The sequence below is a fragment of the Rousettus aegyptiacus genome, unplaced genomic scaffold (assembly GCF_014176215.1).
Source record: "Rousettus aegyptiacus isolate mRouAeg1 unplaced genomic scaffold, mRouAeg1.p scaffold_m13_p_2, whole genome shotgun sequence".
In the NCBI taxonomy this organism is placed as follows: domain Eukaryota; kingdom Metazoa; phylum Chordata; class Mammalia; order Chiroptera; family Pteropodidae; genus Rousettus; species Rousettus aegyptiacus.
In genome coordinates, this window is record NW_023416295.1 from 157,742,349 (window position 1) to 157,758,272 (window position 15,924).

A 15,924-nucleotide genomic window follows, 5' to 3' on the forward strand; every position below is an offset into this window, starting at 1 on the left:
TTCTTACTGAAATTGTGTTGCATTTGAATTTCAATTGAACTTCAAAACCTAGAATAATCTAATTTAGAGGTTTTCTGCATTCTATCAACTAAGGACTCCTGGTGCTATTTTCCCCCTAGGCCCCATGTTTTGAAGAATTTTTATCTATCAAATAATCTATATCCATTAAAACCCTGTAAGTTATACCCCCGTCTTTTTTTTTTTTTTTTTTTAATCAAAGTGACGATTGCCATTCAGTTCGATTATGTGCCACTTCCATGCCATACACTGTTCTTGGTGCTGGGAACAGAGCAATGAACAAAAAGCTTCTGCCCTCATTGAATGCTGTTAGGGAGAGTCAGACATCTAATATGCTGAGCTGGTCAGGTGCTGGTAAATGCCATACAGAAAATAAAGCCAAGTACGAGGGAAGTGGAGGATGCAGAGTCCTTTTCTATAGAGAGCAGTCAGGTATAAAGGTAGTGAGGAAACCAGCCCTACAAATAAAGAGCATTATAAAAGCAGTAAGTCAAAGGGCCTTGAGGCAGGAGCAGAAGCAACGAGCAAGCATGGCTGAAGCCCCCAGACGGGCTGGCCAGTCGAGGAGGGCCGTGTAATGGTTACAGCCTTTCCCCGGAGATAGGAAGCCATCGGAGAGGTTTTAAGCAGTGGAGTGACATGACTTGCTTAGATTTTTAAAATGTTATAAAATTTTAAAAAACATTCTTCTATATGAAAATCTGACAGGGATGGGGAGAAGGGAGACCTGTCGGCTATTACACTTATCCGTGTGAGGGATGATGGCTGGTGGGCGTGAAGGTAATGAGGCGTGATCAAATTCAGGATATATGCTGGAGGCAGAGCCAACAGGATTTGCTGATGTAATGTGCAGTGTAAGGAGGAGGAGGACTAGATGATTCCAAGGTTTTTAGCCTGAGCAGCTAAGGAACAGAGTTGTCATTTACTGAGATGGAGCAGCAAATGAAGTTGGGATAGAAGTTGACCTGGTTTTGGATAGGATAAATATGTAATACTTATGAATCTTTAGATGGAAATGTTGAATAAGCAGTTGGAGATATGAGTCTAAGCTCAGGAGAAAGTTCCGGACTGGGAGATGTCAGCATTTTAGGTCATGTTTAAAGTGATGAAATAGCCGAGGACTGCGTCAGAACCCTTGAGCTCCTTGCAGAACTTAAATTTGGTCAGGAGTTAAGAAGGAACCTGCAAAGGAGACTGAAAGGGAACAGCCAGTGACATAGAAGCCGTGTCCTAAAAGCAGAACGAAGAAAATATTTTTTTGTGAGGGATGAGGTAGCCCTGATTAACATGTGAAAGGCTGCTAAAAGATCAAGAAAATGAGGCCATTTCTATACCTTTGTAGAAATGTCTGTTCAAGTCCTTCCCCCCCTCCTCTGCCCTTTTTTAAGTTGGGTTGTTTTTTGTTGTTGTTTATAATATCCAGAATTCTATGTATTTTGTCAGTTTTCTCTATTTTCCTGCATAGGTCACCACACACAAGGACACACACACACACACACACACACACACACACACACAAATTCTAATTAGCACTGCGAGCAGTATTATCCCTTTTGTCTACATTTAGTTTAATCACAGGATTTCAATAAAAGTCAACTAAGTGGGCAATTAATTCATCTGTGAATGGTTCCCTCACATACTAAAACTGTTCGTCTCATTTCTTTAGACATTCTCCCCCCATGCCACTGGCCTCCGTGTTTACATTCCTTATTACTCATGAAGTAGATGCAAGAATCTTTTTGCAAAAGCACTTCGTACACTGAAAAGATATTTTTCTAGTTGTGGGATCCGGTCTGTCTGACTTGATCTGGTTGACTGTTCTAAGAGGTTAAATACTTAAATCATACCAATTACTCCATTGTTCCAGGAATTGAATTGAGTGGAATTGAAAGACTTTTCCAAACAACTCCAACCAAGCAAACAGTCCCTGATTTGCTCTCTAAAACAAAATATATTAGCCTCATGGTGACCAAATATTGACCTAATGACTACAGGAAAGCAAAAAGGTTCTAACTACCTAAAGCACTTACCCAATACACTTTCAGATAGCAACTCTTCCCATTAAGTAGAGACTAGGAAAGGGGTATGTATCAGTAGAGGAAGTGGAGACCTCCAAAACGCTCCCAGGAATCCTGAAAAGTCTCATTTACAGAAAAACCAAGAAGAGACAATTTTCTGCCCTACCTCCCATGTACTATATCCCAACATTGCCAAAAGAGACTTCATTTTCCTCATTTTGAACTATGGGTCAGGAAATTTCAGTTTCTCATTTTGGCTCTGTAATCTCCTCGAAGCTTCAGTTTTCTTTAATGTAAAATGAAAACGGCAACATGACCTCAGAGGATTGTTGCCAGGATTCAGGGAATTCATTATGTGAAAAGTTATTAGTCTCAGCAGATACTCTTTTCCTTTTGAGTCACTGATATTTATCTTTTTTGTTGGGAAATTCCTGCCTGGTAGAAAAGCCTGGAGCTGTGTCTGGCACAAAGATTTGGGTGATAAGTCAAAGAAACAAAGCAAGGTAAAAATGGGTTTGATGTTCCTATTGGGAAGAATGATGAGTGTTTATTTACTCAGTCAGAAAATATTTATTGAAAGTCTACCATTTTCCAGGCACTTTTCTACAGGCACTGGGATGCAGAAATGAACAGAATGGACAAAGACCCTGCCCTTGGTGGAGGGATCAGATAATAAACCAGTAGACAGACAAAAGACGCCTCGGAGCGATGAGTGCTATGAACCAAATAAAGCAGGGTAAGGAATGGAGAGTGAAAAGGATTCTTTTAGATAGAACAGAAAGAAAGGCCACTGAGTGGGTAACCTTTGTCTAGAGACCTGATTATGTGAGAGAATAAACCATGCAGCTATCTGGAGAGCATCCCACACAGTGAGCACTGTGTGTAAAGGCTCTGAGGGAGTCAGCAAGGAGACCAGAGGGGCTGGGGCCAATCAACAAGCAGAAGCAAGGCAGCTGGGGCATGATTATAGGTCCACAGAAAGGACCTAAGATTTTATTTCAAGCGTAATTAGCACCCATTAGAGGGTTCTGAGTAGGGCAGAGCTGTCATCTGTTTTAGGTTTGATAAAGATTATTCTGGTTGCTACGCAGAGGACAGGCATTAGAGGGACATGGGCAGACACAAGGAGGTAAAAGATGATGATGCCTTGGGGAGGGGGGATTAAGATAATGTGAATAGACAGATTCTGGACATATCAGGAAGGTAGATGCTTCAGGATGGACTGCATACAGGTAGGGTATGAAAAGGGAAAAGTCGAGATTCATTTCAACATTTTTGGTCTGAGTGAACTGGGTGAGAACCATCTTTTAAAATAAGGAAGACATGAGGAGGAGCAGGTTTTAGGAGGAAATAGAGTTCTATTTGGGCAAGTCAAGATGCCTATTTATTAAATGTCTAAGAGAAATATTGAATAGTGAGTTGGAATTAAGAGGAACCTGGGGTTCAAGAAAAAACATGATATTGGGACACTACTGTGGGAGTCATCAGCATATTGAGGGTTTTTAAACCCACGGGACTGGCTGAGAGTAGCTAGAGCGAGCGTGGATGAAAAAGAAAACAGACCTGAGATGAGCTACCCTTACCGCTTCCTGGAGGCCAAGTGCCAGGACCCACTCTTAACCTCGGCTGCATGTAAAAATGACTCCAGAGTCTACTAAAAATTAGATACTTAGGGTCCATCCACATCTACTGAATATTTGAGAACCTACAAGGGGTGAGGCTTGTATTTCTAAAGAGCTCCGCAGGTGGACAGTCAGGTTTGAGGACAACTACCTAGGAAAATGTAAGGGTAAAGAGGGTGGGGGACAGCTATGGTTCAGGTTGTACTAAAAAAAATCGACCAGGGTCTCAAAAAAGAATCCACTAAACCCTTCATTGCCACACACACACACACACACACACACGCACACACACACCCATCACCGCTCTCCTACCACCATTACTAATCAAAGTCTTAAAGACTGAGCTCCATACCCACGTGTGAGTATAATTCCCATTCCTCAAAAAAAAAAAAGAAAAAGAAAAAAGAAAAATTATTATAATGATAACTGACACAATATTATTTGGTTTACTAATAGTTTTTGTATACGTTTTCTCTTTTGAACATGTATTTTCATTTGAACACTCATTTTCATTTGAACACACGTTCTCACGTCAACCTCGTGAGCAACGGGTAACGATCGCATTTACTTAAATTAAATGCGATCTTTACATCCAGGTCCTGTTGATATGCTAACTCATTGTATCCTCACAACATCCCAACAATAGAGGTGGTGATGTTCTCCCCAATTTACAGATGAGGAAACTGAGGCAAGCCACATAAAGAAGTGGTAGATCTGGGATTCAAACTTAAGTTTTGGTCTCCAAAGCTATGCCCTCGCTTCATCAAATATAAAAAAATGATCACTACACTGCTTCATTTTCCTTAAAATAAAGGCTACTAAACTAGGTTAGCTTTTAAACCACAGTGCTGTTAACAGTTTTCCCAGAAAAAATAAGAAACATCAACCTCAACCAGATGTTCACACTTTCTTGGTAGGTAATGATTTTGCTACCAGAGTCTTTTGTGGGAAAACATTTTTGTTAGGGATGCACGTAGAAGCTTTGTAAGCTCCTGCTCGAATATGCCTCTGTAATCAGAACCTGGAACTTGGACAGTAGGGTGATTGGTTACCCCTACCTCCAAGTAAAGAGGTCCAGTAAGCCCCCGGATCTATGCGTTCGAGGCTCAGGGTGACAAGTCCGTACTGATGATGGAGATTTGGGTGTCACTAGCATACAGGGATAGTTGCGGAATCCGTGGGAAAGGATGAATTTGTGGAGAGTTCAAAGAGGACTCAAGGCAGAACACAGGAATTGCCAACATTCCGGGAAGGGGCCTTGACCAGAAATGCTCTCTTAAATATCATGACTCCTTCGTTATCCAGATCAAAAGAATTAATTTTTCTATTTTCAGCTCATTCTTCCTCTTTCTGGTTTTTAGTGAGGAGACACAATTCTAAGCCTTATGTTCCTTAATTCGACACCGGCTACAAATTATTATTATTGAAGCAAGCCCCAGTAGTTTAACAACAAACCTGGGTATTTGACAAGGTAAATAGTGAGCAAGCCAGTACAGGAGAGATTTCAGAAATAAAGATTATGAGCATCCTAGTCACTCGGACCAGGCAGCAGCATCACAGATCCCACCTTCAACGTCCTAGCCTGAGCCTCGCCCCTGACATGGTCACAGCCCACCTGCTTGGCCCTGATTTGCTCCAATCACTGCCCGGGGGGCTCTGGTATTGCATCTTAGGTGGGCCAGGACTGTGGGATGATTGGAAGGGCAGGAAGGGATTGGGACTGGGAGAGGGCCATTAAAATCATCTTCACTTTTTGCTTCTCCGATCAAGTAGAAGCCCACATGATACATTATTTAGAACATCAGATCTATGGAATGTTAAGAATTATGTTCAAAAAGTGTTCTGCAGCTAAATGATAGAGAATTTGAGCAAAATTAATTTAAATGAAATTAAACAGAACTCTTCAAAGGAAAAAAAAAAGATTGAAAAAAGATTATATTTACATATAAGCTACCATAAAGTTTATACTTATTCTGTAGCTTGTTATTATCAAGTTGATTTTCTCAGGCTGTTTGTTACAAAGGGAAAGAGCTTTCTGCTGATACACAAAGGTTTGTTGTAAAGGTTCCAAGGACTGTTGACTTGTATTCTTGAGATCATAAATATTTGTAATTGGAAATTGCATTTGCATTTGTTAAAATGATATTTGTTTACTGAAAGTTATAAACTATATTTGTATAAGAGATTGATTTTTACCCATCAAACTTGAGATAATAAGCTTCACCAACTTTATCCTGTAGCTTCTCTAGACACTGATTGGTGTCTGAATTCTTTAAAGTCAGAAAGCACCTAGACCTTTTGTCTAGGCCTCTTCCAACAGGCTTGTATTTTAATAAGCCTGGCAAATCTAACATTCATTTCTGAGAAGCATGTAAATGTCACTTTTTCTTTATCACTTGCTCGAGAGAGCTGTCTTTGCCGCAAATGTTCAACCATCAGATGGGACCCCAGGAGAAATCCTGATATGGCTTTGTCCTCAGAACATGCATTTTTCTGATGACTGTTAGAATTGGAAGGGTACCTGACAATCATCTAATCCAGTTCCCTTTGACTTACGGGTAAAGAAGTTGAGGACTAGAAAGGTTAACTGTCTGTGGTCACCTAACAAGTCAGAGGTAGAACTGGCACTAGAATCAAGTGTTGCTGCTTTTCCCACGCTGCCTCCCCACCTCTTTTTCTGTTTGTTATTGTGGTGGAACACACATAACAAAATTGACCATTTTAGCCATTTTTAAGTGTACAGTTCAGTGGCATTAAGTACATTCACACCTTTGTGTAACCATCACCACTATTCATCTCCAGAACTTTTTTCATCATCACAAATCGAAACTCCATACCCTTTAAACAAGAAGTCCACACTCTTCCCTCAGCTTGGACCCTGGTAACCACTGTTCTATTTTCTGTCTGCATGCACTTGACTGCTTTAGGAAATTCACGTGGGTGGAATTATACAGTATATTTCCTTTTGTGTCTCTCTTACTCCACTTAGCATAATGTCTTTAAGGTTCGTCCATGTCACAGCATGTATCAGAATTCATTCCTTTTTAAGGCTGAATAATACTTCTCTGTATGCGTATTGCACATTTTGTTTATCATTCATCTGACGATGGATGTTCAGGCTGTTTCCACCTTTTGGCTATTGTGATAATGCTGCTATGAAACAAACATCTGTTTAAGTCCCTACTTTCAGTTCTTTTGGGTATATATCTGGAAATAAAATCGCTGGATCATATGATAATTCTATTTTTAGTATTTTGAGAAACCACCACACTGTTTCTCACAGTGGCTGCTTCACAGTGGCTGCCCTCTCGCTCCTTAGTTCTTGATGAGCAGTAGGAAGACGGTTGGGTTGGAAGCTGCCAACCCAGCCCCAGGATTAGTTAGCCGCATAATCAAACTCAGCTGCCCAGTTAGTAAGAGATAAATGACCTTTGACTTGAGGACTTTACAGAATTGTTATAAAAATTCAACAAAATGAGATATACTGACTGCTGTATAAATGAAAACAGGTTCCTTAATGGAAGTTATTTGTTGTTTGCACTAAATTTGAGTCAAATCCAATGTCAAAGCAGAAAACCCTGCAAGGAAAGGGCCCATTAAAGACATTTAATCTCCAACAAAGACTTTGATTTAAAGATCTTTTTTTCCCCCCTAAAACGTAGACAGTTTGATTCTAAATAAAGAACATCGTTCCTCCATGTAAGTGTGAAGTTACAGCCAGCTTGCGGGAGGCTAGGAAAGGGCAAATCAGCACCTTAAAAAGCAGCAGTGGATCTGCCAGCCGTTTCAGTCCGATGCTCTGTTAATGTTTGAAGCATTCAGATTTGTATTTATAATTCTCCATAAACACATCATTGCTAGGACAATGTGGCTCACTCCCTTTGACTGATGTTAAGAGGTTGCTGAAATATTTCCAACAGATTTATTTTTGTGTCTGAACTTATATCACATGCTTAGTTTTACTTATATAGATTAAACAGTAGTCTCTAAAGAAACAAAAGCTACATGCTGGCTTTGGGGAAAAATTAGGCATACCCTTTTGATTTGGGATCCTAAATATTAAATTTACTCTTTCATTACAAATCAACTGTATAAATACTGATTTTTTAGTCACAACTATAAAAAATGCAACAAAAATAAGAAGAGCAGAGTCCCTGACCTAATGTGGTCAAAGTTAGAAAGAACTGAGGATCTCAAGAGAGTAATACAACATTGCTAAACTTTATAATTAATGACGGAACTGAATTATTTTTACTCTTCATACATACTGATACTATTGTACATAAAGATTTTTTCTTGTTTTAAACACACTTAAACTTCTTCTATTCTTTCTTGTGCCTATCCTAAATAATATCCCGTTTTTAAGAACATTAAAGGTATAGGATACTTTTATGAAATTATACTGAGCTACTCAACTACTAAACAGAAAAGATTATTGGGCCTAGAGAGTACCTGGTCATATTGGCCAGGAAAAGGACTCTCTTCCTTGGCTCCAAAGTCCTCTGGTGGGGGCAGAGATTCAAATCAGTGCTTTCTGAACTTGGCAGTAAGGAGAGGGAAGGAGACAGCTGGCATCATAAGGTTAAGGTGAGACTGTGAAGCACAGGAAAAGAGGGTAAATCCTGGGAGGAAAAATAATTGCCAAGAGAACAATAGAGAGAAGGCATCTCCTCACGGTAGGCATTCTTTCTGACATATACCCTAAAAAAATGATATTCTAGCCTCTATCCCATTCTCTTTTTAGCTTTGCTTGCATTGTGACTCATTGGTGAAGATGACAGACACACCAGAGATGCCAGGTTGGGTTTGCTTCCCAGGAGAATAGGCTCTGTGCTTGTGAGTCCTAGAAAGTTGTCAACTTCCCTTGCCCAGGGCCTCCTCTCATAAACCTTTCATCTCCTCGGCTGATAAAATGTTTGCCTCCTGCTGGGTGGAGACTAACAAAACTCTGATAATATGTCCTTAAGATGCACTCAAGAGACTATCAAAATGCTGTGGTTACAGTTTGCCCTAAGTAGGTCCCCCGCTGTCTGGGTGTGGTAGATAAGGCCTGGAAAGAGCAGAAAGGGAAGTCACTTACAGCTCAAGGGCTTTGCCTTCTGGCTTCTATGGCCCTTTCTTCTTTGCTGCTCAAGGTCAGTGTGAGTCCCAGGGAGTGAGAACCTGATCCCACAGCATGCAGCCAGACAACCTGTTTTATTTCTAACCTCGGAACTCAAGTAGAACTTCCTAAGAAAATACTGCTTCAGTTTTAGTGTATTTTTAAATATATATATATATATATATATATATATATATATATATATATACACCCTAAAATCTTTGTTATAGTGTGTAATAAAATATAAATGTGCTAACTTATCAACACAATAGATCAGACCAAATAATATCCAATATAGCAAAGAAAAAAGAAACTTTTTAGATACTAAAGTTCTATGGTGTAATTTTTCTTTCTTTTTTTCTTTTTTTGTACTTTATTAAATTGATATTTCTATGTTAGTCCTTCAACCTGATTTAAAAAAATTGGGGACATAGTCCCTCATTAATATGACTATTTCTCACTATATAAAGAAGAGTCCCAATGATTTGAATCATTATCTTCTTCATTTTGGAGAAGGGTGGAAGAAAGCAAAAAATAATTGCCCAAACCAATTCTCTTAAAGCATCCAGAAGCAAACACGCCTGTCCTTTTAAAATGGAGATGTGGCCGGTTCCATCATTCCCTGTCCTCTACTGCATTATCATAACGCACCTCCATGTCTCCACTGATCACAAGAACTCTTTCTACAATATTTGTTCTTGCTTATCTAGTTCTTTTGAAGATAGAGATCATGGCAGAACAGATAGAACAATGTAAAACCATGACCTGGCAAATTGGAAATAACATTCCACAAAGACAATCTTGTCTCTCTTCAGAGCCCTGGGTAAGGCACATCCCATACACTAGCCTATTTGTATAAGAATGAACGCTTTGGTTAGAGAATCAATCTCAACTTAGTTTTCACAATGCTCTTGGCAAGTTTTTTGCCTTTGTTAAATTATCAGAAAAATGCAGGTTTGTTTATTATGAGCAATCACATTCACTCTCTGAAGGTATTTTTTTGCCCAAAGAAACCCAGCCCATCAGTTCTTCACCTCACATACTCCCTTGAAAGATAAACAGAATCATTCTGCCCCGCTCAGGAAAGAAAGGCAGAGTTGGTCCCTAAGGCCCTCAGAACGCCATCTGGCTGCAAATGTTCTCAGCATTTTCTGGCCCAGGGACAAAGCGCATTTATTTCAGACGGATCAACACTGTCACCCAGTGGACAGACAACTAGGCAGCTTGAGGCCTCCGCCTTGCTCTTGGTTTGACAAGCAAATGTTGACAGCCAGTGTGTAAATAGAAACCTGTTTGTTTTAGGTGATCACGAATAATTGTTAATATTCTCTTACAGGGAATGGGGACCTCAGGGGACAAGCTTTTGATTTAGATGTCACAGATAAGTGCAGTTAAAGGAGGACGTATGCTTCATTGTGCTGAAGGTTTCTTTTTTCTTTAACCACCAGTAAATTTATAGGAAGCAAGGCTATACACCAACCAAGTGAGTCTGCCAAGACTCACAGGATCAAATAGGCTTGCAGGAACAGGGTGATATTTGATCACCTGCCAGGTACTGTGGGAAGACTTCCTTACCACAGAATGAGACCCATTGTTCATTGTTCATAGTGACAATAATGTGTATGATGAAAATAGGTTTTTGTGTGTATGTGGATTGAAATCTGAGTAAGTTATTCAATTAACTATAGTGAAATTGGTGGATGAGCTACTCTTGATTTCTCTGTTTCGTATATATCTCAAAAGACATGTATAAGATGTAGCCTCTGCCCCATCTCATTTGTCCTGAGTCTCTTTTTCTTGTCTAAAATGTCATTTGATACTTGCAACATACTGGCTTACTTTTCATATTACGGTAAGAGATTCTTTGCCTAACACCTTTCTTGCTAAATGTACCTTTAAATTCGTTTCTTCTCCCCAGCTGGAACTCATCAACAAGCTGAATACTTTCATCTGTTATCACTTTACACTTCTGAAAAATGTCCGCTAGAGTTGGGCTGAGACTTCACCTTTAGGAGCTCTTGTAGTCTTGTGATTAAAAACAAAGTCTCTGGGTTTGAAAGCTTACCCTTCTGCTTGCTAGCTTCTTCACAGGTTACATAATCTCTCTAAAGTTTTGATTCCCATTCCTATTATTAGGGATAATATTAGTACCTACCCTCTTGGTTGCTGTGAGGATTTAGACAAGAAAACATATGAATAACTTAGCACAGTACCTGGGTACATAGGGAAAAAAGCTCCATAAACATTAGTGTTAGTATCATCATAATTATTGCAAGATAGAAGTTGTACTTATTATTTCTAAAATGCAACTTTTATAAAGTACGTTTAGACTAGCAGATGAACTCATGGTATTTTTTTAAGATGGAAAGGCCCTGAGAAATGATCTAGTCCATTGTTTCTCATGAAAATCATGCAGGGAAGCTTTTTAAAAACACTGATATTCCAAATAGCCAGACAAAAGAATACTTATTGTATCAATCCTTTTAGATGACATTCTAGAAAAGGCAAATCTAATCTATAGTGACAGAAAGCAGATCTGTGATTGCCTGGGGATGACATTAGAAGGACTTAAAAGCCAAAGGGCTGAAGGAAACTTTTCGGGGTGATGGCCATGTTTTCTATCTTAATTGTGGGGGTGGTTACACGAGTAACATACATTTGTCAAAAGTCATCAAAACTGTACACGTAGAAGTCAGTGCATGTAAAATATATCATAATAAAGTTAATGCAAAGAGAAGGCTGGGTCTTACCTGCAGAAATTCTGATTTAATTGTTCTAGGGCGAGGCCCAGAATCATTTTTTAATGCACCTAAGGCATCAGCCAGGGTTGGAAGCCACTGATCTAATCCAGTCCTCTCCTCTTCTAGATGAAGTTAACAAATACATACAGCTGGTTATAGCGGAAGGTGCAGGACTGAAAGCCAGGTCTCCAGGTACTTTGTGCTCCACACCTCTATTTTACTAATAATATTCCCTCTCCCTGGAGCTTCTTTCTCTTCCTTCTCACACCTTTCTATCAAAATCCTTTCCACTTTTAGAGCCCAGCTCCCATATCACAGTCCTCAGGAAGCCTCAGATTATAGCTCTCCCCAGTGGACTAAGAGATCCTTGTCAGGAGGGTCTGTGGCTCTTTTATTTTTGTATCCTCAGTACCCAATATTGTGTTTGGCACGAAGTAGACATTCAATAAACGTGTTGAACTGAAAAGTTGGTGGAAGGGAATTAACATTTATTAAGTGGCCACAATGTGTCAAGAATTGAAACAAGCTTAATTTATGCATTTATTTTGCTGAATTTTTATAATTTTATGAATTGGTTATTATTTCCTCCTTTTGTAAAGGAGCAAACAAGTTCAGAGAGGCATAGTAATTTGCCCAATGTCATACAGCAAGCAAGTACTACTACTTGTTTAAATCAAGGTTTAGACTCGGGTCCGTTTTCAAAGTTCATGTTATCTACAACAGAAAGCCTGTCTCACTTATGGTGGTTATTCTACCTGGTCTTAAATTATGGATATTACCTATCCTATCTCGTCAGTTAGATGATAAGCTTCTTATATACAAGAATTAAAGCTTAGCATTTATAATTCCATATCAACTCATGGGGTAGATGGTTTGTCCACTTCATTGTTAACCGTATGGATAATCTAAGTTATAAGGCCTGCAGTTATGAGACCCATAGCCAAGGGGGTGCCACAGAAGGTTGTGATTAGAGTTGATCCATTTCTGCACACTCTCTAGCATTCTGTGCTCTTCTATGAATGATCTCCAAGCCACACAAGCATCATACACAACAGTCGGTTAAAGGAGTCATATATCTCAAAGCACATACCAAAAAAATTCCTGGAATGACATTGTGCCTTTGAACCAGAAGTGGGCAACTGATGCCAGTAAATTTAGATGCGGAGATGATGTATTTGAGAAATCGAAAGGAATCCAAATGACTCTAAAAAAAAAAAAAAAAGAAACAGTTGTGAAGACATTAAATTCCAGGTAGCCAGTCGTTTGCTCTATCCGGCAGTATTTGTATCTTTGAACCAAAAATTCTACAGTCTATTCCCATCACTCCATTAGAAATGCTTTAGTAAGCTCACCAAAGACATCTATATTGCCAAGGCCAGTGGATATTTTCATGTTTTCTCTACTACTTGGACCTCTTTACGGCATTTGAAATTATCGAACAGGCCACACTTTGCAAACTCTCTGCTGGACTTCTGAGGCCCCACTCTCTTCTGTTTTCTTCCTATTTCTCTATGCCTTTTATTCTAGTCTTTTCTCTATTTGATCTCTAATTACCTACTGTACTAAGATCTCCAATCTTGCTTCCTGCCATTCACTCTCTTGATGCACTCCTTGGGCAACCTGTAATTTTAACTACCATTTATGTCTACCAAATACGTACGAAGCTCCCTTCACACCTCCTGCCCCAACATGCCTAGGAGCACCTTCCTCCCAATCTAGTCGCCTCCTTGATTCCACTTTTGCTTCCCTAAGCCACTGATGTACCTACTCCATGATGTTATGTGACATGGTGTGGTGCTTATGAGCATGAGTCCTAGAGTAAGACTCCCTGATCTGAACCCCAGCCCTACCACTTCCTGAGTAACCCTGGACAAGTGACTCACTCCCCTGTGTCTCAGTTGTTGACCTGTGCTCAATGGACTCACATGCAGAGAGCCAGCCATTTAGGGCTCTTTTGAGAATTAAATGCTATTTCGGGTAAACAAGGGTTGCAACACAGTAAGTACTCAATAAATATTTGCTCTCTTGATCTTATTCTGACTTTGCCATTTCTGATCAGTTCAGCAAACATTTACTGAGTGTCTATTGAATGCCAGGCATGGAAGGAGTATGCGTGGTCTGCACCGAGGATGTCGGAGCCCTTGGGAGGGATTTGATGAATATCGTTCTTGATCCAGTGAAAAGTTGAACTCCTGACTGAGATCTTGGTCTTTCATCCATTCAGTTTCTCTGTCTCTTCAGGAGAGCCCTAGCTCAGTTCACAAGTCCATGGTCCCAGAAGTACCTCCATGGTACATACACCCCTATAACTGGCCCTCAGGCTGAAGAATCGTTCACTTATTCATTGGTTCATTTATTCATTTGACAAATAGTTTTTAAGTAATGGTGAACAAGATATTGTCCTGCCATCAAGAATCTTATACCCTATTGGCAGAGGAATCCAGCTTGAACACACGGTATGAAGGTGTGGCTGCCACTCCTACAACCTGTGCTCCCAGAAACCACCACACACCCTCTGTGGCTCAGATCACCCTTTTAGGAGCTTTGTCTGCACCTTTGATGCTTCCACCAGATTATCCAATGAACTCCCACTGCTGTTCAGCTTCCAAGAGAGCTCAACAATTTCATCACCACACAGGAGGCCACAGTTCCTTGATTAGGTGGTTTAGGTGGTATAAAAGAGAACAAAGTCCCGGCTATCATGTAGAAGAGGTTTCATGAGTGCCTACTCAAATCAACCGGTAATGGCTGCTTGGAGTACAATTAGAAAAAAATGAATTTAAGGCCCAATGTAGGCTCGGTTGAAAGGAATGATGGATTAGTAATGTCAACCATGGATGCACAATGGGAGGATGTTGGCATAACTAGTATTTACTAGTCCTATTCTCTGGTAGAGGAAGCATAGAAATGTACTGTGTGTTTTTTAAACTTGCACACTGTATGATTCCATGTATAGGAAGATCTAGAACAGACAAAACTAGTTTACGGTGATAGAATAGCAGTTACCTGGGTAAGAGTAGGTGGGTGGATTATTGACTGAGAAAGGGCAAGAAGAAGCTTTTTAGGGCTTGGAAATATTCTGTATCTTGATCTGGGTGGTAATCATACAGTCTTATACATACATATAATTTCATTAAGCTATATACCCTTAATGTTGGTGCCTTTTATTATATGAAATTAATAAAAGGGTGGGGGAATTCCTTCTATGATCCCTTGTGTGGCTGAGAAAATGTATTAAGATATAGCATGCAAGTAAACATTATTCCACAATTTGTCTTTGTACACATGACATTCACCTGAACGCAAGGCATGCTTCTCATTCTATTTTGTTTCCTATACACTTTGGCCACTTCTTTCAGAGTCTCGTCCTTTTCCTTAGATGATATCACATAGACTATAATGATCTGATCCACCGGGGACAGCTGGGTGCTTATGAGGTGATCATACTCCAGGTCTGTCACTTCAGGGATGCTATAAGCGCTACATCGGCATGTGTCCCCTTCTTGGCCACACAGCGTTCTCCTTAGGACCACAGGACAAACCAGCTGAGAAGCAAATGATGTATCCTTGCTCTCAATGGGAAGAGGAAGTCTAGAAATGTAATGATAGAAATCATGTTTGCATAACTGAAAGACAGAAAGAACAACATTTTTAAAAGTGCCAAAGAACCAAAGTGGTTATTTTTATTATTATTATTTTAGATTCGATTAAATTCCCTCCCCCCCCTTTTTTAAAACAAAAATACAGTCAAGAGAAAAATAGTATTTCACATTGTGTACCCTAAAGTGGCTACTTTAGTAAAGCATTGAAATTTAATTCCGGACAGAATTTTATTTGCCAAGACACTAAAATACTTGTCAATACGCTAAAGAGGTAATGCCATTTTTATGAATATTATATAAATATATCATAATCCGTAACCTATCAGGGTGAGGGTTTTTAGTTGCAAGCAATAGAAACAAATTCTGGCTAATCTAAACAAACAAACAACAACAAAGGAACTCAGAAAATCTCTAGAAAGGTGGAATAAAGGGGTTTGCAGCCTCCACTGCCAGGGAAAATGTCCAGTGGGAACACATGACAGCCACAGCTGCTGAGCAGACTCCAAAGCTTGCACTGCCAGACCTGCTTCCCCAGGACACTGGTGCAATAACTCTGGAAGCCACTGGAGCTGCTGCCCCTCCCTTCCTAGGGGATCTGGGCAGCCCCTGCAGCTGCCTAGAAGTCTGGGACAGGCTTGTTGGGTTGGTGGAGCCTGGATTACATGTCTGTGCCCTAGCTTCAGAAGACTAGGAAAGCATTTTTGGCATCTATATGGGGTGGCACTCTGCCTCAGCAGATATGGGAGTCTCCAAAGAAAGTAGATTGATGCTAAATGGTCAAAACAAATGACAGTTGTCCACAAAAACTTGTACATGCTCCTG

At 39.9% G+C, this 15,924-nt stretch overlaps 1 protein-coding gene across 1 annotated transcript in view; it reads right to left on the reverse strand.

Annotated features, from left to right (window-relative positions):
• The window catches only part of LOC107519783 (uncharacterized protein C3orf20 homolog), a 71,386-nt gene that overhangs the window by 1,564 nt on the left and 53,898 nt on the right, over positions 1–15,924 (reverse strand). The window contains exons 14-15 of the mRNA XM_016162795.2: positions 14,797–15,091; positions 12,591–12,704 (exon numbers count right to left, since the gene is read on the reverse strand). Of these exons, the coding sequence (XP_016018281.2) occupies positions 12,591–12,704; positions 14,797–15,091 (409 nt within the window). The remainder of the gene's footprint in view (positions 1–12,590; positions 12,705–14,796; positions 15,092–15,924) is intronic.